This window comes from Pituophis catenifer, unplaced genomic scaffold (genome assembly GCF_029215685.1).
Source record: "Pituophis catenifer annectens isolate HBS135680 unplaced genomic scaffold, rPitCat1.0.hap2 SCAF_4, whole genome shotgun sequence".
NCBI lineage: Eukaryota > Metazoa > Chordata > Lepidosauria > Squamata > Colubridae > Pituophis > Pituophis catenifer.
Window position 1 is genome coordinate 79,149,611 of NW_027256884.1, and position 26,681 is coordinate 79,176,291.

A 26,681-nucleotide genomic window follows, 5' to 3' on the forward strand; every position below is an offset into this window, starting at 1 on the left:
AAAAAAGAGATGAAATACATAAAAATATAACATCACCGTGACGTCTCTTCTCCAATACAAGCAGAATTCTACTAAGAAAAAGTCTGAAATCAACCAATTGCAACTGAATAGTTTCTACAGCATATGCTAAATAAATAGCTTTGTAATAGAAGGGTATTTTTTCATAAATGCAAGATGTGCGTGTCCACTCTTATATAATTTTTTGTCACACCCATTTAAATAATTTGTTGCTTTGTATGCCTAAGGATTTTATGTTTGTCTTTGATCCTATCCCAGTATAAAACATATTGATTTGCAAATTCAATACGCACCCGTCCAAGACCGAGTGGCTGTGGCTGCCGGCGTCCCGATATAGTCAGCAGGTGCCATCGCTGACTATTGGGGGTGAATCTTTGCCCCCCACAGAGAGGGCTCGCAATCTGGGTGTCCTCCTGGATGCACGGCTGTCTTTAGAAGAGCATATGACGGCCGTGGCCAGGGGGGCCTTTTATCAGGTTCGCCTGATCCGCCAGTTGCGGCCCTTTCTGAACCGGGACGCCTTGCGCACGGTCACTCATGCCCTTGTCACCTCCCGGCTGGACTATTGTAATGCTCTCTACATGGGGCTCCCCTTGAAGAGCACTCGGAGGCTCCAACTGGTCCAGAATGCGGCCGCGCGGGTGGTTATGGGCGCAACTCGTTGTGCCCGCGTGACACCCCTCCTGCGCGAGCTGCACTGGCTCCCAGTGGTCTTCCGGGTGCGATTCAAGGTGTTGGTTACCACCTTTAAAGCGCTCCATGGCATAGGACCCGGGTACCTTCGAGACCGTCTTCTGCCACCAATAGCCTCCCACCGACCAGTCCGCTCCCACAGAGAGGGTCTCCTCAGGGTGCCATCAGCCAAGTTATGTCGGCTGGCGACACCCAGGGGGAGGGCCTTTTCTGTGGGAGCCCCAGCCCTGTGGAATGAACTGCCCCCGGAAATACGCAAGATCTCCGACCTCCGAGTGTTTCGTTGCGCACTGAAGACCCTGTTATTCCGCCAGGCAGGGCTATCAACTTAATAATTTTAATTGGGGGTATTTTAAATGTTTGGGGTTTTAAATCGGCCAAATCTATGTAATTATTTTAATTTTTAATTATTGTTGTGTGTTGTGTTTTTAAATTGGCTGTACACCGCCCTGAGTCCTTCGGGAGAAGGGCGGTATAGAAATAAAATTATTTATTTATTTTATTTATTTATAATAATTGAGTTCATGAAAACTAATTTATTTAATAGAAGACTGTAAATTGATTTAGAACCACATTATGTGTGTTTGCCAAACTTGTATAAATAACTTATAAAATATTTATACATTTTCCTCCCTACCAGGCCGGAAAGCTGAAGGATGGTGCACGTTCTGTGACTAGAACAATTCAAAATAATTTTTTTGATAGCTCAAAGCAGGAAGCTATTGATGTTTTGTTGTTGGGCAATACCCTAAATAGTGATTTAGCAGACAAAGCACGGGCTCTCTTGACCACCGGCAGTTTACGTGGTATGTGTTTCTAGATTCTTAATATGTAAGGCTGCTAATAAAACTGGTTGCATCCAAGGTTTCACTTCTCCATGTGGAAGATTAGCTGCCTAGAGTCAGTTTAGAGCTAGGCGGTACCAAAATCTAAAGAAATAAACTATCATTTTTGCAAGAGCGTTTTGCAAAAGACAAAACCAAAATACATTCTTCTTGCAAACATTTTGTAGAAGTATGAGAATTGCTTTATAATCCATGCACTGTATTGTTTCAGTACACACATTCATCCTATTGTAGAAAAAATAGCATTTTTTTCTGTTCATAATTTTTGAGCTATTGTATTCTGTGTGCTCTAAGAAAAATTCAAAACGTTTATGCTATAACAGTCCCCCTTCTTTAAATACTTGGGTATGCTTTGGTTAGATTATTTTTGAGAACCTCAGAAAATAAAGGAATCTCATGTTTATTATATATCAAATGTATGTATGATGAATAGACTATTAACACAAGAAAAAATCCCATCTTCAGCAACTCTAACTACTGTTTGCAACTCCCTGTACATAACTATTTATACTCATACTTTAAAGTATAAATGTCTAGATTCTGGTTCTGGAAGTCTGAATAATAATTTCAAAGTTTAGTTAATTAAATTTGCAGCTATTTTCAAGTTACATAACATTATATAAACGGATATATTATATGCAATACTCTGCAGAAGTTTAGGAAATTGGAATAGTTATTTTTTCTAAATTTTTAACATTCAGTGTAAGGTATCCTGGAAATCTTCCAATATAACTTGGTAACATCTAACTGTTCATTTAATTTATTTTCTTTCCTTTCTCATTGCATCCATAGTTTCAGAGCAAACTTTGCAATCAGGTAGAGTATAGCACCCATAATTATCAATATATGGAATGATAATGAGTGTTAAATTTGTATCCTTGAAATGCATGCAGAGTATTTTATGCACTCTTATACTGTAAACAGTTTGATCTATTATTCCAGGAACTATTTCCTGTCTGTTAATTTCAGATATATTCGGTTTTAAGGCCATCTTATTTTTATTCTTAAACATAAAATAACATCGTCACTAGTAAAAGGGAAGTAGAATGGATAGAGTGTAAACTTTGGCTTTACTGTTATAAGAAAAATGGAATCGACAGTCCTCAATTTAAAGAATGACGATTCATTCTTAGCAATAATGTCATGAGGCTTGGTTGTCTTGGGAAATATTTTGCAATCAATACTTTGAAAGACAAGCCAGAGAAATTTTTGGTGCTGAACTTCAGATTTTGAAATACATACATTTGAATTTTATGGTGCTTTCGTCATGCTTATCCAAACAAAATGGTAGAATCATCTTATGAACTGAAGTGAAAACTTCCTATTGCTCATCATTAAAACTAAAATGGAAATTTTTAAACATGGCTAAGTGTGACTTTAAAACATGCTTCAGAATTCAATTCTCTGAGCTATTATTTATGTAGAAATATCACCTGAAAAATTGATAAAGCCTTAATTGAGAAGGTACTTGCTCTTTTGAATGCTTTTTTGTTGATTTATTTTTAAAGCTTAATGCTTTTGACTTGGAAATTTGAAAATTTACAAAATAAAATATTTCTGTGTAAACAATGTTTTGTAGCATCAGCAAAAATACTGAAGAGCATGTGTGAGAACTTTTATAAATATTCAAAGCCCAAAAAAATTCGAATTTGTGTTGGAACATGGAATGTCAATGGTGGAAAGCAATTTCGAAGTATTGCCTTTAGAAACCAGACTCTGACTGACTGGCTTTTGGATGCGCCAAAAATAGCTTGCATCAGTGAATTCCAAGGTAATCCTTGCTGTATTATTATTACTGGGTTTATTCCGATTTTTATTCATTTTGCATGTTTATTCTTTAAAGCAGTTGTCATAATTTTCACTCTTGAATTTCAGATCGAAAGAGCAAGCCTATTGACATCTTCGCTATAGGGTTTGAAGAAATGGTAGAGCTAAATGCAGGAAACATTGTGAGTGCAAGGTAGGTGTGACTGCTTTATAAATATTGAATTAAACAGACAGCCAAACTTTAAGATACTTTCAAAAACAAAATAACTATTTTGAGTAATTCAGTCCAAACAGGAGGTAACAAGGGCATGAGTAACCTTGAGCAGGGCCTCCAGTCCAGGAAAGGGTGTAACTGGTACAGAACTCAAAGATAGGCAAAGGCCCTCCTAACTATGGCTGCAATCTGCTCCTTCAGCAAGATCTGTGATTCCAAGAGTACCCCCCATATTTTGTACCAAGTTTGTCTGAGGTATTTCACCCCATCCAGAACCAAAAATAGAAAATTCCTAGCAATAAAAGATCCAGACACCTAAAGCTACTTTGATTTTCTTGGGTTGAGCTGAAGCCTGTTGCATCTTTTCCAGACCCCTAGACCTTTCGGGCACTGGAACAATGCCCATGGCATTATTCAAGTAGCCTAGGGTGGATATGTATAGCTGGGAATCCTCAACATGCTGGTGACACTTCACCTAAAGTTATCAGATGATCTCACCCAGTGGCCTCATGTAAATGTTCAACATGGGAGAGACAACTGATTTCTGCAGTATCTCCCAAAGCAGGAGTTGTAGGCTGGATCTCTTCCCCACTGGTTGAAATCTACCTCAGAGGAAGGAAGAGAACCAGCACAGCCCTGTACTGCTCACCTCCAACCCCTGGTGTTGGTCTAGAAGGATACCATGGTCAATGATATTGAAAGACACTGAGAGGTCAAGAAGAACAAGGATGGCTGCAGAGTGTATGTATTAGTGTATACTAGTATTAAAATTAGTGAAATGGCTGTTTACATCAGTTTTAACAGCACATCCCAATTATGGAAACAATTAAACCTATGTATTTTGTAGACAGCTACTGCAGGCATTTTTATGTGTTCCATATCTTTTTTGGATGAATACAGGTAATCCTCAATTTACAACCACAATTAGCCCAAAATTTCTGTCACTAAGTGAAAAAGTTGTTATGTGAATTTTGCCCCAGTTTACAATCTTTCCTGCCACAATTGTTAAGTGAATCACTGTAATTGTTAAGTTAGTAACATGGTTATTAAGTGAATCTGGCTTCCCAGATCTGGCTTGTCAGAAGGTCATAAGAGATGATCACATGACGCAAAACATAAGCACATGACTGGGACATTGCAACCATCATAAATATGAATCAGTTGCCAGGTGTTTGAATTTTGATCACATGACCATGGAGATGCTGCAGTGATCGTAAATGTGAAAAAAATTGTTGTAAATCACTTTTCAGTGCCATTGTAACTTTGAACGGTCACTAAACAAACTGTTGTAATTTGCGGATTACCTGTATTGTTACAAGTTCCTACTTTTCCATTTTAGTTTTTTTTAAAGAACTTAACTATTTTCAGAAAAAAATAATGTATAGGTCCTATAAAAACTAAAATATTATTCTGTCTATACTGGCAGTACAACTAATCAGAAGTTATGGGCTGCTGAACTGCAGAAGACGATCTCAAGAGATTACAAATATGTTCTCTTGGCTTCAGAACAATTGGTGGGTGTATGCCTCTTTGTATTCATCAGACCTCAGCACGCCCCTTTTATCAGGTAAATGTTCTGACATGTTAAAACCCACCATTTACGTCATTTTATCACTGATAATTTATATATATATATATATATATATATATATATATATATATATATATATATATATATATATATACACATACATATACACATACACACACACACACACGTGTGTGTGTGTGTGTGTGTGTGTATATATCTCGAATCCAAGTAAGGGTATGGCTAGCTGATGAAAGCTAAAAAGCTTGAAATAGATCTATACTAGTCTCCCTTTATTTCTTTATCAGCAAAATATAAATTTGAGATATATATATATATAATTTAATACAGAAGGCTCAAAACCTTCGTAATTGAAGGGAAAGCTCTCTAACATACCCTATTTTGGTTTAAATACTATAACTGAATTAATTCTTAAAATGTTTTTTATGTTACAATAGCAAAATAATCTTGTAAACTCTTTTTCTTTTTAACGCAAACAGTACTTTTTTTATCAAGTTGACTATAATTATAATTGTTCTAAGGTGCTGTCCATGGTATATTGTAGCAAATACATATGCTATTCCGAGGGGGGGAAAGCTCACTTCAAAATTGGAAAACATTATTTCTCATAATATTTTCTGTTCAAATGTTATTTTGTATTTTGGCTTCAAAATGTTCCCAACCAGCATGAACCCAAAAATTCAGGTTGAAAGTGATATAAGAATATATATTCTTGGTAAAATACTACACTATTGTATGAATATCATTGTGCAGGACCATTGAATATATTCAGTGATGATAGAATCTGATCACCTAAGACAGTTACAATTATTTGTAAGTGATAAGACTTAAATGCTTTGAAAACTTGAACAAAAAATGCAAATTACATCTTTTGACTATCTAATTGAATTTGTTTTAATTTTCATTCTAGGGATGTCGCAGTAGACACTGTAAAGACTGGTATGGGAGGAGCTACTGGTAATAAGGGTGCAGTAGCTATTCGAATGTTGTTTCATACATCCAGTCTTTGCTTTGTATGCAGTCACTTTGCTGCAGGGCAGTCACAAGTCAAAGAGAGAAATGAAGATTTTGTGGAAATATGTCGCAAACTGAGCTTCCCAATGGTAAGATGAAATTAAATCTCCTAACTCAAGATATTATCTGAAAAGATTCTAATAAATACTGAACTTTAAGAAGCGCCCAGTAAATGTTACATGAACAGGTTTGTGCAAAAAAACTATAATTGGAGACTAAGATTTGATTTTCATTTGTACCTTTATGTATATTTCAATAGAATTGGTATTCCATGATGAACATTTAATAATAATTATTATCAAGAACTTATTAATAACTGCACTTACTTTCCATGATTATCAAATATTTTGAAAGTAAAAATAAAATTTAATTTTATTAGTTTTTAATGAACAATATCAAGTGACAACATTAACATAAATCTATGCAGAAAAAAGGGGGGAAATATGGAAAAAATAAAAGCGATCTGCAGTGAGGATAAAGGAACAGGTGCTGTGCATTTATAAATTGCCAGATATATAAAGCATGTCAGATTATTTATTACTATTTTGTTTATTAATTTATATGCTGGCCCTCTCACCTATAAGGCAACTCTGGGCAACTTACAGATAGTAAAAAGATATATATAAATAACTATATATATAACATATATAACTGAAATCAAAGAAACGGCCGGCACGAGGTTGAGATCATCTCACCCTGTCAACCACCTCCAATGGTGAGCAGCCCCCTCAGGGCCCCAACCCAATTGGCAAAACCAGGTTTTGGTCATTTTTACTATTGAGATAAATCATAAAACCCATCCAAATTTGATAAAATTGTGATTCCTGTCTGATGTCTCATTAATTAATTTTGTATGTAATTTTTTTCACCAATATAATAGGTCTTATTAATCTGCAATTCATTGGTTATGTTACCTAGAGTTTTCCAACGTTGCAAACGTTTTTTTTATTTTTAAGCTTATGATTTGGTCCCATAACTAAGTAAATGCAATAAACCTATTTCTGGGGAACATTCAGTTCTTTGATTAGTGATGGTACTTATCTCTCCAAAGACTTCATGTGAAAAGAGCTATAAATTTATCATGTGACTACTAGAAATGATAAAAAAACATCATTTTTTTAATTGAAAAGTTTTAAAAACTTTTACGAACATTTCCCCTTCCCTCCCTGCTCCCCTTCCAACCCTCCCCTTCCCCTCCCTCCTCCCCCCCCCCACTTCCCAGAGCAAAATACAGGGTATAACATTTGACAATCATAAGCTAACATAAGCTAATTATCAATAGTCTCCTATCCCCCTCTTGAACTTTTAACTCCCCTTTTACTAAACTAAATTTAAGTACTTTATAAAATCTCTTTGATCATTCATAAGCTATTTGAAATTTTTTAGTCCGATATTTGCCTTGAATATAATCAATCCATCTTTTCCATTCTAATATATATTTCTCATTTGAATTAGATATGCTGAAATTTTCGCCATTTCTGCTAAATTTACTACTTTTAGTGTCCATTCTTGAATAGTAGGTAAATCTTCCTTCTTCCAGTACTGTGCCACCAAAAGTCTTGCTGCAGTTAAAAAAACATCAATTTTTGACCTCTCCAACATTTAGAAGAATAGTTGTGATATACACGTGCCAATCTTAACAGGAAGTGAATATAAATTAGCCTTGTAATTGGACTTGCAGGGCCAGGCTAAGTAAGGTAAATAGAATAAACATCTAAATCAGTTCATTGAAAATAAATAGTTATGATTTTCTTCTAACATCCTGTAGTTATGTGCTGTGATAAGCTTTGGTAGAGGCAGAAAAAAAACCTCTCTACATCAGGGGTGTGAAACTTGCGTTGTCACGGCGTTGTCACATGATGTATCGGGACTTTTTTACCCTTCGCTAAACTGGGTGGGGCAAGGCCAGCACGTGATGCATTCGGCCCGCAGGCTGCGAGTTTGACACCCCTGCTCTACATGTATTCTGGCAACACAAACTTTACAAGGAAGTAGTTGCAAATAAATAAAAAGCGTCTGAAATATATATTGACATGGATGAGGCAGTAACATGATAGTGTAAAAGTGAAATTAGCCAAATATCTCTTCTTTCAAATGGAGACTGGCAAAAGATTGTGAATGCAAGTATTGCATATACAGGTAGTCCTTGACTTACGATCACAGTTGAGCCTAAAATTTCTGTTGCTAAGTGAGACAGTTGTTAAGTGAATTTTGTCCCACTTTATAACCTTTCTGGTCACACTTGTTAAGTGAACCACTGCAGTTGTTCAGTTAGCAACATGGTTCTTATATGAAACTGGCTTCCATGTTGATCTGGCCTGTGAGAAGATCAAAAACGTGATCACATGACCTCAGGACACTGCAACCATCATAAATATAAGTCAGCTGCAAGCGTCTGAATTTTGATCACATGACCATGGGGATGCTACAATCATCGAAAGAGTGAAAATCGGTCATATGTCACTTTTTCAGTGCTGTTGTAACTTCAGAAGGTCACTAAATTAACAGTTGTACTTCAAGGATCACCTGTACTGCAATTTAATAACAAATATGTGTTGTACCCAAATTCAAAGTGGCTGCACTGATTTCTTCTTGTGTTTCAGGGCAGAATGCTATTTTCACATGACTATGTATTTTGGTGTGGTGATTTTAATTATCGTATAGATCTTCCTAATGAGGAAGTAAAAGAACTAATTCGGCAGCAGAATTGGGATGCTCTTACTGCAGGAGATCAACTTGTTAATCAGAAAAATGCAGGACAGGTAACATTGCACATTTCTTTTAAAGATACATGGTTTTCCTCTTTGCTGCTAATGTTGAGTGTTGCATAAGTTAATATATTCAGTATCAAAGGCTGGTTAGTTATCTGGCTTTTTAGAAGTATTAGTAGTCCGATGGGTCATATCAGTTATTTTGTGCCCCAGAGTAATGTTTCTGTTTGCAAATAGGAGGTTTTCCGTTCATATTTGAGGCTCTAGAACCTCTTTTAATTGCACTTAAGCAAAGAAAACCTTAGCACTGCCTCCTTTGATTTTGCACAGCTTGAAAAGATTAGGGTTTTTTTTTATCATAAAAGCTATTATTTTTCATTGCTATTGGGCCATTAGGAGCTTCTTGTTCTTGATATTAATGAACCTTTTGATATTTTTTATTTCATCTGCCAGAGATCCTATAAGCTCCAGTCATAACCAATTTGCTTATATTACAGAGTGGTGTTGGTAAATTAAGTATCATTTGAATGCATTTGTCCGTTCAGATCTTGCTTTCTTGATGCTTAGTGTATTGCTTTACCTCAGTCAATGGAAGCCGAATCCAAATAAGAAATGGCAGGTTATAGTTTGATTATGCAGCTCAAACGTGCAGAACATATACTGTACATAATAAAGCGTAAAAAGTGTTTTGGAAGCCACTGAGAGAAAGAGAAGCCTATTGACTTGGAACACTTGTGGATTTCTCTTTTGTCTGACGAGAATAAAAGCATGCAAGTAAAAAATGGAAACCATGCTCCCTAATATATACCATGAAATAATTTTCTCTTTAGTTTTAGTTCCATTTCATTTTTAGTGGTCAGTTCAGAAATAATAGGAATAATACAATGAAGCAAATAAAGTGTCTACATAAAGAAATAATGAAAAAAGAAATAAAAAATATCATTTCCATTGCTTGTATTCTTTTTAAAAAATCATCAATCACAGTCACCATTCTGCTTGCTCTACAAATAGGATATCTTGGATAATAATAATTTATTAAAATTGTATGCTATCTGATATGATTTCCAATAACCCTGGGTTAAAAATACAATAAAATCAATAAAGATAAAGATAATAAGCCCAAGAAAATAGATGAAATTTAGCAAGGGGTCTCACTCTTCCTTTTCAAAGACCTTGGTGAAGGGTCATGCCAAGGATCTTCTTGGTTATTCTAAGCAACAGCAGAAAAGGAACCATCCAGATCTCAGGCGGAACCTCATTTCCAACAGGTAGACAGTGCTACAGAGAATGTATTCTTCCAAGGGTCCCAATAGATTGTTGTTTAATTGAAGGAACCCCAAGTGTACCAACTCTGGAAGATTGAATCAGATAGGTAGATACTATGGGAGACAGGCGGACCTTCAAGTAACCAGGTCCTATGCTGTGTAGCCCTTTATAGGTAACAACCAGATAAATAAGTTAAATTTTCTAATTTCCCTTTAGTTTTCAGTCTTCAAATTCTTTGGGCAAAAAAAACAGACACACCTTTTTTTGATATACTGGCTTTCTTTGAAGTGGTATAATAGAGACAAATATTGTATAAATTCAGTCAGACTAGTCAAATATATGTGTCATTTATATAGTCTCCAACGCTTATGTTTGGATTTTTTCTTTTCTGTTGTAGACAGATTTTTTTTTTCTAAATTCTACCTAATCTACTAGCAGTATCAGCTAAGGTATTAATACCACTTATAATATTCAGAATTTCATGAATAAATTTTATACGACAAGGATAAGTTTTGCTTTGTAGCTTTGAATGATATTGGTATAATATTAAAGTTTTCCTAATGCTCTAGTTTCCTTCCTACAGATATTTAGAGGCTTTGTTGAGGGAAAAATAGCTTTTGCTCCTACATACAAATACGATTTATTTTCGGATGACTATGATACCAGTGAAAAATGTCGTACACCAGCTTGGACAGATCGGATTCTGTGGAAAAGACGAAAATGGCCTTTTGACCGATCAGGTCAGATAATAAAATTTAATATTACCAATACAAAGTAGTCTGATAAGGATTAGTTCTGTAAACATTATGTACAAAAATGGGAAGTATAGAATTATAAGAAATAATTATATCTGATTCATGGATATTTTTGGTTTTACTTTCATGTGGAAATACATAAACATTTTAATACTAGAAATGCATTAAATATATTCTAAACCTTTCTTTCTAGTAATAGGGTATTGTGAAAAAAGTTCTGAAGTGAAATTCCAATTCACTGCTTCAAGTATTTTAATTTATGTGCTTGTCTGATTTATGTGTAATTTAGGCGCTTAGCTGAGAGATTATATTTAGAATGTATGTTTCAGTACAAAGCTGAAGTGAGAATTTCAGACTGATTTCCTTTTCTCTTTGTAGTCCTATTATCAGCGGTCTCTAGAACATATCACTTTTTTTTATTATTTTAGCGGAAGACATGGACCTTTTGAACTCCAATTTTGACGGTGAAAATAAACTTCTTTACACATGGAATCCAGGCAGTCTTCTATATTATGGACGAGCAGAATTAAAAACATCTGACCATAGGTTTGAACTTATCCTTTCATAATAGCTTCTCATCCTTTGAAAAACTATTCCAATATGATCCATAGTTTTGGATTAATTTACGACTTTTATTGATATATTTTCAGGCCTGTTGTTGCACTGATTGATATAGATATTTTTGAAGTTGATGCAGAAGAGCGACACAAAATTTACAAGGAAGTAATTGCAGTTCAGGGACCTCCTGATGGCACTATAATGATTTCCATTAAAGGATCGTCATTAGAAGATAACTATTTTGACGATAATTTGATTGATGAACTTCTTCAAAAATTTGCAACTTACGGTGAAGTTATACTTATAAGGTTAGAACAAATTCAGTTGTAAATATTACAACTTTTTCTTAAAATGTTCAAAATCTTTTATTTAGAGTAAACTAAAATGATAAATCTTTATGTTGTTTACAATATTTTGGGGAAATTATAGTAGGACAGAAGGCAAAATTATTCCAATTTTCAGAGAAGCTTCCCAGCCTGTAATACATACAGGTAGTCCTCAACTTACAAGAGTTCATTTAGTGACCATTCAAAGTTACAAAAAAAGTGACTTAAGACCATTTTACGACCTTCTGACAAACAAAGTCAAACAACCATGTGATTAACTTAACATTTGCAGTGATTCACTTAACAACTGTGGCAAGGAAGATCGTAAAATGGGACAAAATTCACATAACAAGTGTCTCACTTAGCAGCATACATTTTGGGCTCAATTGTGGTCGAAAGTCAAGGACTACTTATATATTTTCAGCAGTAGACATATAAAATACAAATAATAGGTATGCATTTTAGAGTTTCTTACGTATTCGTTTCAGGCCTTTTTATACTGCCCATGCTTACAACAGAAAACACTTTTGTATTGCTATAAAAATGCATTGCTTGTAAATATGAGGATACCTGGGATTGGATATTTATCAGAAGTGATGTGGTATAATACTGTATGATAAGAAGCATTGAAACAATCCAAATGGTATGGGAATAATAGACTGAACAATGTTGGCACTTTTGCTTGGCAATGTTTTACTTTAACTTATCAACATTTGTAAATAATGTTTAACTATTTGGACAACATTTCCTATGCCAAAACATTTTGAAGCAGTTTTATGGCTTAGTGTTGTATGTCAGCTGGGGTACCACTGCATATTAAATATATAACATTGTCTTAAGAATGATGGCTATGTATTCAGTGTTCTGGTCTTAGAAAAACCAAATTGGAATGGCAAGAGTGTTCTCTTTTATTCTTTTTTATAAATATTTTTATTACTTTGTAGTACATTTTGTATATATTATTGCATCTACATTTTGTTTCAGGTAGCCATGCTAGTCAGTTTGGCCAAAGCTGAAATAATGAAAAAACTAACTACAGAGACAAACTATAGATGAGTAGTAATCTTCAGTATGTTGTATCATTCACTATGTTGTTATACTTCACAGATTTGTAGAAGATAAAATGTGGGTGACATTTTTGGAAGGCAGCTCTGCTTTAAATGTTCTGGATCTGGATGGTATTGAGGTAACAATCATTTCTATTCCTATTTATACCTCTGTAAATAATACTGGTGTAAGCAGAGTGTGTGGTATTGTGATTTATTTTAGTATTCTCTAATCATTAAGTATAGATATTTGATAAGTCATTCTTGCAAAATTTGGGACTTAATTTTGAGGTGGACTGTGCTTCAATGTACATATTTCTTCCAGAGTCAGTGGTATATTAGGACACACGGGAATGATGAAGCAACATGAAGTGGTTGTTTCTAAGATTTTCCCTAATTGTTTCCACATATGTTTGCATGTATAGCCATTTTGTTTTGCAGCTAGCCACAATGATGCCAACGTTAGCCAAATGTATAGCGGTAGTTCTCAACTTACAACCATTTGCTTACTGACTGTTTGAAGTTAACAATGGCACTGAAAAAAGTAACTTATGACCATTTTTCACATTTAGGACCATTCCAGCAGACCATGACACATGATCAAAATTTGGACACTTGGCAATTGGCTCATATTTATGACAGTTGCAGTGTCCAGGAGTCATGTGATCACTTTTTTGTGACCATCTGACAAGCAAAGTCAATGAAAAAGCCAGATTCACTTTACAACTGTGTTGCTAATTTAACAACTGCAGTGATTCACTTAACAACTGTGGTAAGAAAGGTCGTAAAATGGGACAAAACTCACTTAACAATTGTCTCACTTAACAACAGAAATTTTAGGCTCAATTGCGGTTGTAAGTCAAGGACTACCTGTATTGTGTCATATAAAATTCTACTCCTTGTGAGGATGTCATGACAAACAAAAAGGACAGAATATCATCTGCAGATGTTCCTATTAGGTTAGGATTAGGGTTGCTTTTTAAACAAATGGAGTATACACAACTAGTGCACAAGGAATTTTCAAATGATCATGTTTGTTCTTTTTTCTTTAATTACCGTATAAAGAACTTTTGGTTTGGGGGGGGTGTTTTGATTTGATTTTTTTTTTAATTGTGTGAACTATTCTTTCTGGTTGAAATTCAGGTTCTTGGGAAAACTGCAAACATTTCTTTGAAAAACCCTGATTGGATTAAGAGTTTAGAAGATGAAATTAGTTTGGAGAGAGTTAATATTGGGCTGCCTTCATCAACAAGTTCTACTTTGCTTTGTGAAGATGCAGAAGTTACAGCAGACTATGATATGGAAGGTTTGCCAGATTCAAGATTGATTCTGTTCAATGGATGCTATTTTACAGCATATGTTACTAATATACAATAAAACGCAGTTGAGTGTATTGAATGTATTGAATTTTAGGATAAGAATAAAAACTATTTTTCTCATCTAATACCACATTCCTATACTTAGTTCATAAACTTGTCTATCAACAAAATATTTTCTAAATTTACCTTATTGATTCTGTATGGGACCAAGTTAGCAACAACATTTTATATGAAATTATTACCTTTTATTTGGCACATATTTACCAGAATGAGATGTTAAAGCGTACCTAAATTTCAAATAGAATACTGAGGAATATATAATAGTTAAGTTCCTGTTTATCATCAAGATGCCAGAGTTCCAATAATTTAATTAGCAATAAATTTGCTAATATCTATATGGCTTCATTGTTTTAGCTTCCAAAAAAGTTAAAAGACCTGACTGTTGTCCCAGGCCTTGAATTGGGGTGGCTGGGATCCCTATCAAATTGTATGAGGCTTAGCTTAGCTAGATCCACCACCAGTTCTTGTTTGTTTATGTTTATATAACTGTTAATATTTATTTTATCAATTTGGAGTTGAGAGGTGCCTAAGTAAATACATTAAAATAAATTACATTGCACTATATGACATTAAAATAAATGAAATCTGAATGTAAACACATTTTAAACTTTGATTGAGGCTATATGTTAAAATGTAATATTTCTGCATAATAGTTTTCATTTTATATTAATTGTGGTACAATTTATAGGAATATTTTTCTTCCTTTCAAGGTGATGTTGATGATTATAGTACTGAAGTAGAAGAAATTCTCCCACAACACCTACAGCTAGCTTCAAGCTCTAGTCTTGGAGCTTCACCTGCCTCTTCCCCTCGTTCAAGCCCCTGCCAGTCCCCTACTCCATCAGATGGTCTGCCTCCAACTCTTCCATCAAGGCCAAGCAGGACACCTAATAAGACTCCTGGACCTCCAGTGTCTTCTCAAGGTAGATATTTATTTATTAATCACACTTCTATTCTGTCACAATCAAGGGCACTGTCATTAACTATAGTGGATATAGAAAGTCTACGCACTACTGTTAAAATGCCAGGTTTTTGAGATGTAAAAAAAATCAGATCAAGATAAATAACTTCAATTTTTTTTCCAGCTTTAATTCAATTGTAAAACAAACTGAATTCTTTTAGGGGGGAAATAAAAAAACGTATAATAACACGGTTGCATAAGTGTGCATACCCTCTTATAAGTAAGAATGTGGCTGTGTTCAGAATTAACATATCACATACAAACTAGTGTTTAATCAGTACATACCTGTCATCAATTAAAGTAACTCTGATCAAGTCCATATAAAGTTCAACTGTTCTAGTAGGATTTTTCTGACATTTACACAGTTGCCTCTAACAGCAAAATACATGGTCTTCAAACAGCTTACAAAGCATCAAAGGGATCTCGTTGGAAAGCATCAGTCAGGAGAAGGGTACAAAAAAAATTCCAAGGCATTGGATATAGCATGGAACACAGTGAAGATAGTCATCAACAAGTGGAGAAAATATGGCACGGCAGTGACATTACCAAGAGCTGAATGTTCCTCCAAACTGCTGAAAAAACAAGATTAAAACTGTGGCTGCAAGAGGCCAACAGCATTAAAGGAGTTGCAGGAATTTCTGGGCGAATACTAGTTGTATACTACAAGTGACAATAATCTCCCATATTGCTCATTTGTCGGCTGTGGGTTCAAATGGCAAGACGGAAGCCTTTTCTTACAAAGAAAACGTAAGCCCAGCTACATTTTGCAAGACCTACATCAAGACCAACAAAAGCATGTGGGAAAACGTGTTATGGTCTGATGAGACCAAGGTTGAACTTTTTGTCCATAATTCTGAAAAGTATCTTTGGCACAAAAACAACACTGTGCATCATCAAAAGTACACAATAACCATAGTGAAAAGTGGTGGTAGCATTATACTTTGGGGATGCTTTTCTTCAGCGATAACTAGGGCTATAGTCAAGGGTAAGAGAATTATGAACAGTTCCAAATATCAGTCAATTTTGGCACAAAATCTTCAGATCTCTACTAAAATTCTGAAGATGAAGAGGAATTTCACATTTCAACACGATAATGATCCAAAGCAAACTTTCAAATGAACAAAAAAATGATTTCACCAGTAGAAGACAGCAATAGTAATAGTACTTAGACTTATATACCGCTTCACCATGCTTTACAGCCCTCTCTAAGTGGTTTTACACAGGCAGCATATCACCCCAAGCAATCTGGGTCCTCATTTTACCGACCTCAGAAGGCTGGAAGGCAGCTCAACCTTGAGCTGATGGGAATCGAACTGCTGAACTGCAGGCAGCCGGCAGGCAGCAGAAGTAGCCTGCAGTACTGCATTCTAACCACTGCTCTACCACGGCTCAAAGTTTTGGAATGACACAGCCAGAGCCCAGACCTGAATACAATTGAAAATCTGTGGAATTACCTGAAGAGGCTGTACATAGAAAATGCCCTCACAATCTGACAGATTTGGAGTGTTTATACAAGGAAGAGTGGGCAAAGATTCCTAAGGCAAGATGTACCATGCTATTAGGCTCTTACCCCAAAAGATTGAATGCTGTCATAAAATCAGAAAGGTGTTTCAACAAATATTAGTTAGAGTGTGCACATATACAACCGTGTTATTGTCCTTTTGTTTTCCCCTCTAAAAGATTTCAGTTTGTTTTTCAATTGAATTGTATATATGTTATATTAAAGTTGGGAAAAATTCTGAAGTTATCTTGGTCTGCTTTTTTTTTACATCTCAAAAACCTGGTATTTTAACATGGATGTGTAGAGACTTTAAAATATATTCAATGTACATAAAGCCCAATACAAAAACACAAAGAATAAAATATGAAAGGAAAAGAAAAATACACAAAGCAACTAGAAAACAAGATGACCTCAGGTATAAACATAAGAAAAGACCCTCTCCCCAAAGGAATTCAGTTTTTCAGAAAGCCAGCAAGGAGGGAGCCAGCCTGATCTTTATTGAAGGACACTTCCAAAGCACCTTAACGTATTTACCTTTATTGGTGCTAGTTTAGTTCTGTGATTAGTGTGTGTTTGTGTGCGTGCTCACACACACACACACACACACACACACACACACACACACACACACAAGAATGTATATTAGCCTCTTCTGGTTTCTGCTCTCCAAACATCTCGAAAATGTGAGATTATATTAAGGTATAATCCTTGGAACTGCTTTCAGTAATACACACACTAACATAGTGATAGCATTATTTGCTGTTTGAATTATCCCTTTATATTATTTTCATGTTCACCAGCAGATTTTCAACCTATAACTCAACTAAAAGAGTCTACTCAAGGCTTGGAACCAAAACGCCCACCTCCACCTCGACCGGGAGTGCCTCCTGCTCGCCCTGCTCCACCACAAAGGCCCCCTCCGCCATCAGGTAATAGAATAAAACAGTATAGTCATAAGATTTTTCTGTTATTTTTAGATAACATATGTTTAATAAGTTTATTATCCATCACATTTAGATATGCTGAATAATAATTCAGCATAGTGCTTGGAAATGTGTAGTCTTTCAGCTGTTGGTGTTCCATTCATAACTGATTATTGGATATGCTGGTTTGGGGTCATGATACTCATTAACAGCTAGAAGACTACAGGTTTTTTGTCTTTGGTCTGACGTGGGAAAAACAGATGACTCAGACTTATATATTTACCCTCCTACCCTTCTGATGCAGTTTCAGAAAGACTTTGGAATTGGTTCTATTATTACTTAATGCTTTACCCATATCCTATCAATTCAGATGATATAGTGTTAACCATGCTTTGTTTGAAACAGTTACAACCATGGTTTCTATTGATTCAAACCCAATTATAATTAATATTCTCCACATTTCGCAACTCAGATTAGATCTCCACATTTTGTCCTATCCTAAATTCTCTTTGTAACCACATTATTATTTTAACATAATAGAAGTTTTAGCAAGACTTCTTAGTTTTCTGTAGGATAGCTGCTTTGGATTATGTATATACAGGAGTGCTCTGTTATAATTATTGTCATTACACAATATGAGCCTGAAGCTCCTATAGAATGTACAATAATAAATTTGTTTACTATGATTCTTAATTTCTTTCTAATCCTTTTTTTCAATTAATATTTTTTTACTGCTGCCTTTATCTCTTACTCCTAAGGGAGTAAGAGTCCTGCACTTACTAGAAAAGAACTTGGAGGTAATGATTATTTAACTATGGCTTAACAGATGCAGATATTTTGTTCATTTATTTATTTATTTATTTAGTGATTTTCGTGCTGATTTTAGTTAGCTGGATAGCTCACAAAGTAAAGAATAACATAAAACCAATCAATAAATAAGGATACAATGAAACTAATCCAAAAACGTTTTACAAAATAGTTGCAAAAGAGCCACCTTTTTACAACAGTTTACAGTTTTCCAGAAGATTAATTTTTCCAGAAGAGACTAAAAAGAAAGGGTGTTCTACAGAATAGGGGCTGTCATAAAAAGGGCATGCTTCCTGGATCCCATTAGCAACATTAAAGGGAGGGGCCTGGAGTATGCCTCCTTATCTGTTTTGGTTAATTGAAATATCCACGTACCAACAACCTCAGAGATTTTATTCTCTGCCAGCAAAAACGAAGCTTGGGAGTGCTTCCCGCAGTCCTCACGAGCTCCGTTTTCGGCTGTGACGGCCTCCTGCAACCCTCTGCCAGCGAAAACGGAGCTCGGGAGGGCTTCCCGCAGTCCTCACGAGCTCCATTTTCGGCTGTGACGGCCTCCTGCAACCCTCTGCCAGCGAAAACGGAGCTTGGGAGGGCTTCCCGCAGTCCTCACGAGCTCCGTTTTCGGCTGGGACTGCCTCCTGCAACCCTCTGCAACTGAAAACAGAGCTCGGGAGGGCCTCCCGCAGCCCTCACGAGCTCCGTTTTCATTGGCAGAGGCACCGCGGGCCAGTCCTTCGCTGTTTCTAGGGTGGCCCCGCGAGCCAGATCTAAGCACCCCGTGGGCTGGATCTGGCCCGCGGGCCATGAGTTTGACACCCCTGTTCTACAATGTCAAGAGGAAAGACACAAGTTTATACATACAAGAATGGAGTTTAGGACAATTCGCCACGTCCAGCTCGCTACGACTAACTTGCCACTGCCAACTCGCCACGGGACAAGTTACACTAATATCAAAGAAATGGTAGAACATAACCACTACAGAAAAGATGAAAAAGGAGGGACAGAATGACAAAAATTAAAATGGTTTTGAAAATTTATTTTCAATAATTGAATTGAATTGTTCAATTGTCCTGTGGCGAGTTGGCTGCAGCGAGTTCTCCATTCCGACAATAACGATCCAAGAGGTTAAAATGATCTCTCTTTACCAAGAAACAATTGCTTTAAATCTGTGTAGAAAAAGATCAGACGATTCTGGCTGTTCACGATTTGCAGCAAATAACTCTGTATGCTGAATTGCAAATGAATTGTTGGCTTGGTTGCAAGCGTCTGAATTTTGATCATGTGACCATGGGGATGCTGCAGTGGTCCTAAGTATGAAACCAAGTCACAAGTCACTTTTTCCAGTGCTGCTGTAACTTTGAACAATCACCAAATGGATGATTGTAAACCAGGGACTATTTGTATTTATAGTTATTCAAATAGCTGCTTTAGTCTGGCAAGATTCCGTCTTTAGGCATATAACAGACGTGGCCATCGGGATACTGCAAGTGTCAAAAATGTTCATCACTTTTTTTTCAGTGCCATTGTAATTTCAAACAGTCACTAAATGAATGGTTGCAAGTCAAGGACTACCTATAGTCTGCTTTTGATTCTACACCCAATTTCTCCAATTGGAAAGAAACTCCAATTTCTTTCTCCAATCTCTACTCATTGTCAATTAATTCTATTCAGTCGCTTTGGTCTTAAAAATATATTTCGGGAACGCTTTCATAACTTAGTAGTTTGTGCACAGTTCGTTCAAGTGAAAACCCAAATGATAAAAGTTAAAGCTGTAAAGCAGAGGCAATGTAAACCAGTCAGGCAATGGTATGTTGCTGGGCACCATGAAGGACAGTACCAGAAACAATCCCAACTGTTCCCTAATGCCCAATTTTAATCAGAGAACCTCAAATATGTAAAACAGAGATAACAACTGCCTCTCCACCTACCTCCACTAGAATCTCAGCTGATGTATAACCATAAACCGAAACCCACCTGGCACAATTCTGATAGAGCAGGGGTGTCAAACTCTATTTCATTGAGGGCCACATCAGGGTTGTGTTTGACCTCGGGGGGCCAGGGTAGGTGTGGCCAGCTCGAGATCACTCGAGTCAGGGCCGCCTGTGGCAGCCCGAGCACTCTGCCAGCGAAAATGAAGCTCGAGAGAGCTGCACGCAGTCCTCGTGAGCTCCGTTTTTGGTTGCGATGGCCTCCTGCAACCCTCTGCCAGTGAAAATGGAGCTTGGGAGGACCGTATGCGGCCCTCCCAAGCTCCATTTCCACTAGCAGAGGCACTGTGGGCCAGTCCGCTGTTTCCAGGGCGGCCCCGTGGGCCAGATCTAAGCACCCCATGGGCCAGATCTGGCCACCGGGCCTTGAGTTTGACACCCCTGTGATAGAGGGACACCCTCTTTCAGGCCCACCCAGATTTTGGTTAGGCATGTCAGGTTGGCACACTCATCTACTATAAGATTACAGATGAAGGTAGCCTTATTACAAACCAATCTGATATTCAAAAACAACAGGAGAGCTCAGGGTTCTGATAACCAGGGACTAAAGTTTGAATGTGTTGCTGTCAGACACAAGACCACTTGCAAATTCTGGATCCTGTATTCCTATCACCATCCTGATGTTCCTGCCTACCCACTCCCCTCCTTTCACCGGGCCCTTCACACTCACATATGCATAATCAACACTACAACCCACCTCTCAAGGGACCCAACTACTGTTGTCTACATTTGCCCAAGCACTTGGTGGCCTCAGCTGAGCCCTTCTAGGGCAAAAAACACATATTTGTTAACCCTAGTTGTGGGGGGTGACCATTCCTTCCCAAGGGCTATGGCAGTGGTTAATTGGTGTTTGCAGCTATTTGTGTTATCTAAGAATGATAAGTCAGCTTTTATTTTTCTTACTGAGCATATTACAATAAAATACAATGTTCCTGGGTGGTTTTCCACAGTGGAGGCGGCTATGCACCCCAATACTATAAATTTTCACAGAACTATACGGTACAGGGACCTACTAGATTCAAATGGACTACTAAGAACACGCCAGGACCTTAGAGATGCGGGAATGGAATTGGATTGGTGGCCCTACCTTCAAGTACAAAATAGATATAGGAAAGACAGGGACAAAGGAGGAATTGATGTGAAACCTAATAGGCTAGATAAATTTCTGGAAGTGAAAGAAGGGAAATTAATATCTAAAATATATAAATACTTACTAGAAATTGACTTAAATGAGAATATAATCAAAGGCCAAATGATTGCCTGGACTAGAAACATAGGTAAAAATATCCAACTAGAAGAGTGGGAAAGGTATTTGGGAAAACAACATTAAAATAACGAAATCAGTAACTTACAAGGAAAACCAATACAAAATGTGGTATAGGTGGCACCTTGCTCCTGCGAGACTAGCACAAATGTACCCTAATTTGGACCCGAATTGTTGGAAGTGCAAACAGGCCCGAGGAACTTTTTATCACATATGGTGGCTTTGTCCCAAAATCAAGGTATACTGGGGGAAAATTAGAATTTGGATATCACAAATTACAGGAGAAGAAATTGAATTAGACCCAGAGATTTTTTTATTAGGAATATATAAACAAAATATCAGAAAAGAAATGACATATTTAATACATCATATAATTACGGCGGCCAGAATAGCAATTGCACAAGTTTGGAAGACCGATTATTTGCCAACCGACCAGCAGATAATACAAAAAATATATGCATGTGTGGAATCAGATCAACTAACACTGAAATTAAAGGATAAGGAAAGCTCAAAGTATTTTAAGGTATGGGATAAGTGGCACGATTGGATTAAGCGAAAAGAAAGTGGATAAGGATATGAGTATTAAATTTTATTTTCTTTCTAATAGTGAGTTTTAAACTAAGAGCTGATAATGGAGAGTGTATTTCCATGCTTATTTCATATAAATACCAACAATGACTTCACCGTCAGGAGAATGAATATGAGACTAGGTTATGAACTATATAATGTGTAGAGGAGAAGAATATATATAGATATGCAAAAGAATAGAAATGAAATGTAAAATATATGATATGATCTATGTATATGAATATCTTATTATGGTTTTAATTGTTTTTATAATTGTTTGATAATTTAATAAAGTTTGTTAAAATTAAAAAAAATACAATGCAACTATTGTAATTAAAAACATTTATTAATCATTTTATTAAAAAGCCTTGCAATTATCTTTATTTTTGCCTTTTCTTAATCTGGAATGTTGCTTACATGTTATATAGTACTTTTCTGCTTTCCCCTGATAAGGTTTTGGTGCTCCTCCCAGCCCTGTTGTAGCTAGGAGAGAAGAAGGTAACTCTTATTCTTAATGTCACATTGAATTTTTAAACTGAATATGTAAATATTTAATCTCTAAATTTCATATGTAGTGAACATTTAGACTTCTCTTTATATTTCATAAATTTAATGTTAATGTTTGAAATATTCTTACCAAATGAAATCATGTTGCTAGCTATTTAGAGACTTTTGGAACTGAGCAACTTATTCATTTCAATAATAATTCATTGTTAATATTCTTATTTGTGCCATTAACAAGCTAGTTCAATGAGGAAGTGGTTTGACAGTAGACAAAAAATCTTGCTAGATAAATCATTCTGTAAATGATACGAATTACAAAGGTGAGATTTAATGCTTTTTTATAAAGTCTCCCAGATCCCTAAATAGGACCATATATTTGTGGGTATGCTGAACCAGTTTCAAATACTAATAAAGGATACCCTGTTTTCCCCAAAATAGGACATCCCCTGATAATAAGACCAATTGGGCTTTTGAGCGCATGGCAGTAAGGCCAAGCGCTTATTTCAGGGTTCAAAAAAATATAAGACCGGGTCTTATTTTCAGGGAAACACGAAAATAATGCTACGATGCTATGTCAATAATTAGATTGATTATTAGAACAAAGTTATAAGGATTACAGTATACAATTGTAATTTTCTTTTTCTTTTTTTACTATCAGAGTAGTCATACTAGGTGTGTTTTTTTATAATATTTTTTTATTTGGAATACAAATAATACAAACACAATACATATAACTCTAAATACAAAAAAAGGGGGGAAATACAAATATTACAGTGCACACACAAACACCTGGAGACCATTTTTCCCTTATATTTCTTCTTCTATAAGAAGATATATAATATATTCCAATTATCCCCTTATCCCCTCCAAAACAACATATATTCTTGAGTAGGTTTATTCCCTTTGCCTTCCACCAACACTGTTTTTATAAAATCCCCCCATATTTCATTATAATTATTTAATCATCCCTTTTTTAAATTTAATTTCTGTTGTTAATTTATCATTTGTTGCCATATTCCAAATTTCATTATAGCACTCATTTCTTTGAATATCCCAATTTCATCTCCAATATTTAGCCATCACTAATCTAGCTTCCATTATCAAATTTACAATCAATTCCTTTTTTGTTTCATTTATATCCTGTTTTTCCACCAGCAACAGTAATGCAATCCTCTGTGACATATCTAAATTTACATTCAAAAGTGCTCTAACTTCCCTAAACACCATGTCCCATATTTTTGTGCACTATCACAATCTCACCACATATGTTTATATGTTCCAACCTCTTTCTCGCATCTCCAACAAATATTTGTATATTTAACATCTATTTGATTTAATTTACATGGTGTTCGGTATCATCTCCATATCACTTTATAACCATTTTCCTTAACTCTGACATATTCTTATATACTCTTCTGTTCCAAATATTTTCCCAATCATTATCATTTATTTCCCTTAAATCTTTCCCAAATTAATTTTAAACCTTTTGCCTGATCTTCTAATTCAGTTAATATTCTATATATTTTCCCAATTCTTCCTTTACCTATATAGTCTTCATTCACCTCACATTCTTTTATAATCATTTCAAATTTTGTTGTCTTATCTTTCTCCTCGAATTTTTCTTCCATTTTTATCCATTTCTCTAATTGTATTAAATTCAACCAGTTTAATTTAATATCTGATAAAAGTTTATTTAGTTGTGTTATATTCTTTATTGTGTTCTTCCAGTTTTCCCATTTACTGTATATATCTGATTTTCTTTTAATTTACTAATCCATTCTTTCAATTCAATCTTAGGGAATTTCTCCATTTCCACCACCAGTGTTAAAGGAGAAATTCCTGGCATTAACCAGTATCTCAATTTATTCCATAGTTCTATCAATTTTTTAAAAAAAAGATTTTTAATCTACAATTGTAATTTTCTAGTACTGCAAGAACCGTTAGTATTCAGTGTGTAGTTTCAGTGACCAATATGCACAACAAATTTGGAAGGGGGGCATCCTTTCATATCTGAAAGCTCAGAATCCCCTATTCCACAAAGAGTAGTTGCTATATATTAGTATCAAATATTTACTAATTATAGAGAATCTGAATTTAGAAATATATTCTAATTAAGCATCCCCTTTCTCTAGCTTATAATCAGTCTCTGCCTCCCACTGGACAAATAAACACAGGAACATCTGGATCCAGTACATGTAGACCGGTAAGGATATATATTTTCTAGTAAAACTAAGAATAGAGTAAGATTTAGTTATGTAATATTTAAAAAAATATTTTCTAGTGATACTAGCCAGAAGGTCCCTGGTGTGTATTTTAATGAAGAACTTAAATATTCGAAGTTTTCAGTTTAAACCCATTTAGCTAAATCTCAGGTTATGTCTACAATCATCACCATTTATAAAAGAGTGGGATTAATTTTAATATTACCAAAAGAAATCCCAAATCTATTATCTCAATCACTTTTCTTGTTGCATGGCTCATTTCTATCCTCAGATATGGGCTGGGGTTGAAAAATGCATGCAGTGAAAGTATATAGAAGGGTGAAGATCTAGCTCCCTGTCATCATTCAATTCACCATTTTATAAACATAAACCTGTACCCTCACATAGGATATGTCAACACCAAATATGGTTGTATTTCTGACATGAGTTAGTTCCTAATTAATGAATTAACGATACATTTCAGCTTATATCTCAGCAAACTAACTGGACTGGAACTGGGCACCTTCAATCAGCAAATCATATTGTTTACTCCCCAAATTGTTTACTACATGGAAAACAACGAAGAAATGATATTGCTTTCATGGCTAGGCAGGATATAGCAAGAACATTACTAGACTATCATGCAGTCCATGACTGAATGGTATCAATTAGACTTCATTGATAACCCATTGATTATCTAACTTTGTTTTAATCTCTGATAGTGAAGAAGAGGTTGAGAAGTTCAATTTGAAATTGACAAAACATGCAAGCAGGATGTGCTGCTTGTGATTAGAGACTGGAATACCAAAGTTGGAAATATGGTGGGGGGGAATATAATTGGGTTGTTTGGGACAGAGGTTCTTAAAATGGGGTAATTAAGGGGGGGGATTATTTGGGCAATTCCTGGAAGGTTTGACAAAGGGTCTGAGCAACTAACAATCAAAATATCATAAGAAGAACTCCTCCAGCAAGAATTTGCTAATTTGGCTGATATTCTGTTGCAATTATTAAGCCCCTCTTTACATTTTTATATTTGTCCTTTTTGTCCCTCAGTTTGCCATGCCAAGCTCCTTAGATGTCTTGTTTTTCTTCTCTGTGGTATTGTTTCTGTTTGGGTCTTTTTTATTTCATTTTTCAGAATTTCCCAAGCTTCCTGAACTGTTTTTCCCTCCAGAATTTCTCTCCATGGAATCCTCCCTGATCATTCTCCTAGTTTGTTGAAGTTAGCTCTCTTAAAATCTAGAACATGAGTCTGACTTTGTTCAGGTATCCTTGTTTGCATTATGGTGAATCCTAGCATGGCATGGTCACTCTCCATTCCCTCAATCATTTCATTCTTATTAGTAAGTATGAAATCCAGTGTAGCTGATCCTGTAGTTCTTTTCCCCATTTTTTGGATGAAAAAGTTGTCAATGTATGCTAGGTACCTGTTCCATCTTCCACTTGCTGCAAAGTTTGTTTCCCAGTTGTTACCTAGTTCAGGGTAAAATCCCCATTACTACAGTGGTGTGTTTCCTGCACACTTCAGCTTACTGACTTCCAAAAGGTGCCTTTATTTCCTCTGCTTGGTTGGGTGACCTTGGTTGAATATACACTTATACTTGTGTTATTTCTTTTTTCCTCCTAGTATTCACCCAAATACTTTCAAGAAGATCTTCATCCTTAGTGTTGTGTATTTCTGTAAAGGTCTAGTATTCTTTACATACAGTGCAGCTCCCCTTTTGTTGCATCTGTTTCTTTTGAACAAATTATTTCTTTTTAGCAGTATGCTCCAATCATGGCTTCCATCACACGAATTTTCAGTAATAGCAACAATATTGTACC

At 35.7% G+C, this 26,681-nt stretch overlaps 1 protein-coding gene across 1 annotated transcript in view; it reads left to right on the forward strand.

Annotated features, from left to right (window-relative positions):
* The window catches only part of SYNJ1 (synaptojanin 1), a 58,565-nt gene that overhangs the window by 23,040 nt on the left and 8,844 nt on the right, over nucleotides 1-26,681 (forward strand). The window contains exons 12-27 of the mRNA XM_070942614.1: nucleotides 1,352-1,517; nucleotides 2,349-2,372; nucleotides 3,136-3,327; nucleotides 3,432-3,516; nucleotides 4,964-5,104; nucleotides 5,997-6,189; nucleotides 8,704-8,862; nucleotides 10,661-10,817; nucleotides 11,261-11,378; nucleotides 11,483-11,698; nucleotides 12,824-12,902; nucleotides 13,906-14,068; nucleotides 14,852-15,064; nucleotides 17,404-17,532; nucleotides 22,606-22,650; nucleotides 24,789-24,859. Of these exons, the coding sequence (XP_070798715.1) occupies nucleotides 1,352-1,517; nucleotides 2,349-2,372; nucleotides 3,136-3,327; nucleotides 3,432-3,516; nucleotides 4,964-5,104; nucleotides 5,997-6,189; nucleotides 8,704-8,862; nucleotides 10,661-10,817; nucleotides 11,261-11,378; nucleotides 11,483-11,698; nucleotides 12,824-12,902; nucleotides 13,906-14,068; nucleotides 14,852-15,064; nucleotides 17,404-17,532; nucleotides 22,606-22,650; nucleotides 24,789-24,859 (2,151 nt within the window). The remainder of the gene's footprint in view (nucleotides 1-1,351; nucleotides 1,518-2,348; nucleotides 2,373-3,135; nucleotides 3,328-3,431; nucleotides 3,517-4,963; nucleotides 5,105-5,996; nucleotides 6,190-8,703; nucleotides 8,863-10,660; nucleotides 10,818-11,260; nucleotides 11,379-11,482; nucleotides 11,699-12,823; nucleotides 12,903-13,905; nucleotides 14,069-14,851; nucleotides 15,065-17,403; nucleotides 17,533-22,605; nucleotides 22,651-24,788; nucleotides 24,860-26,681) is intronic.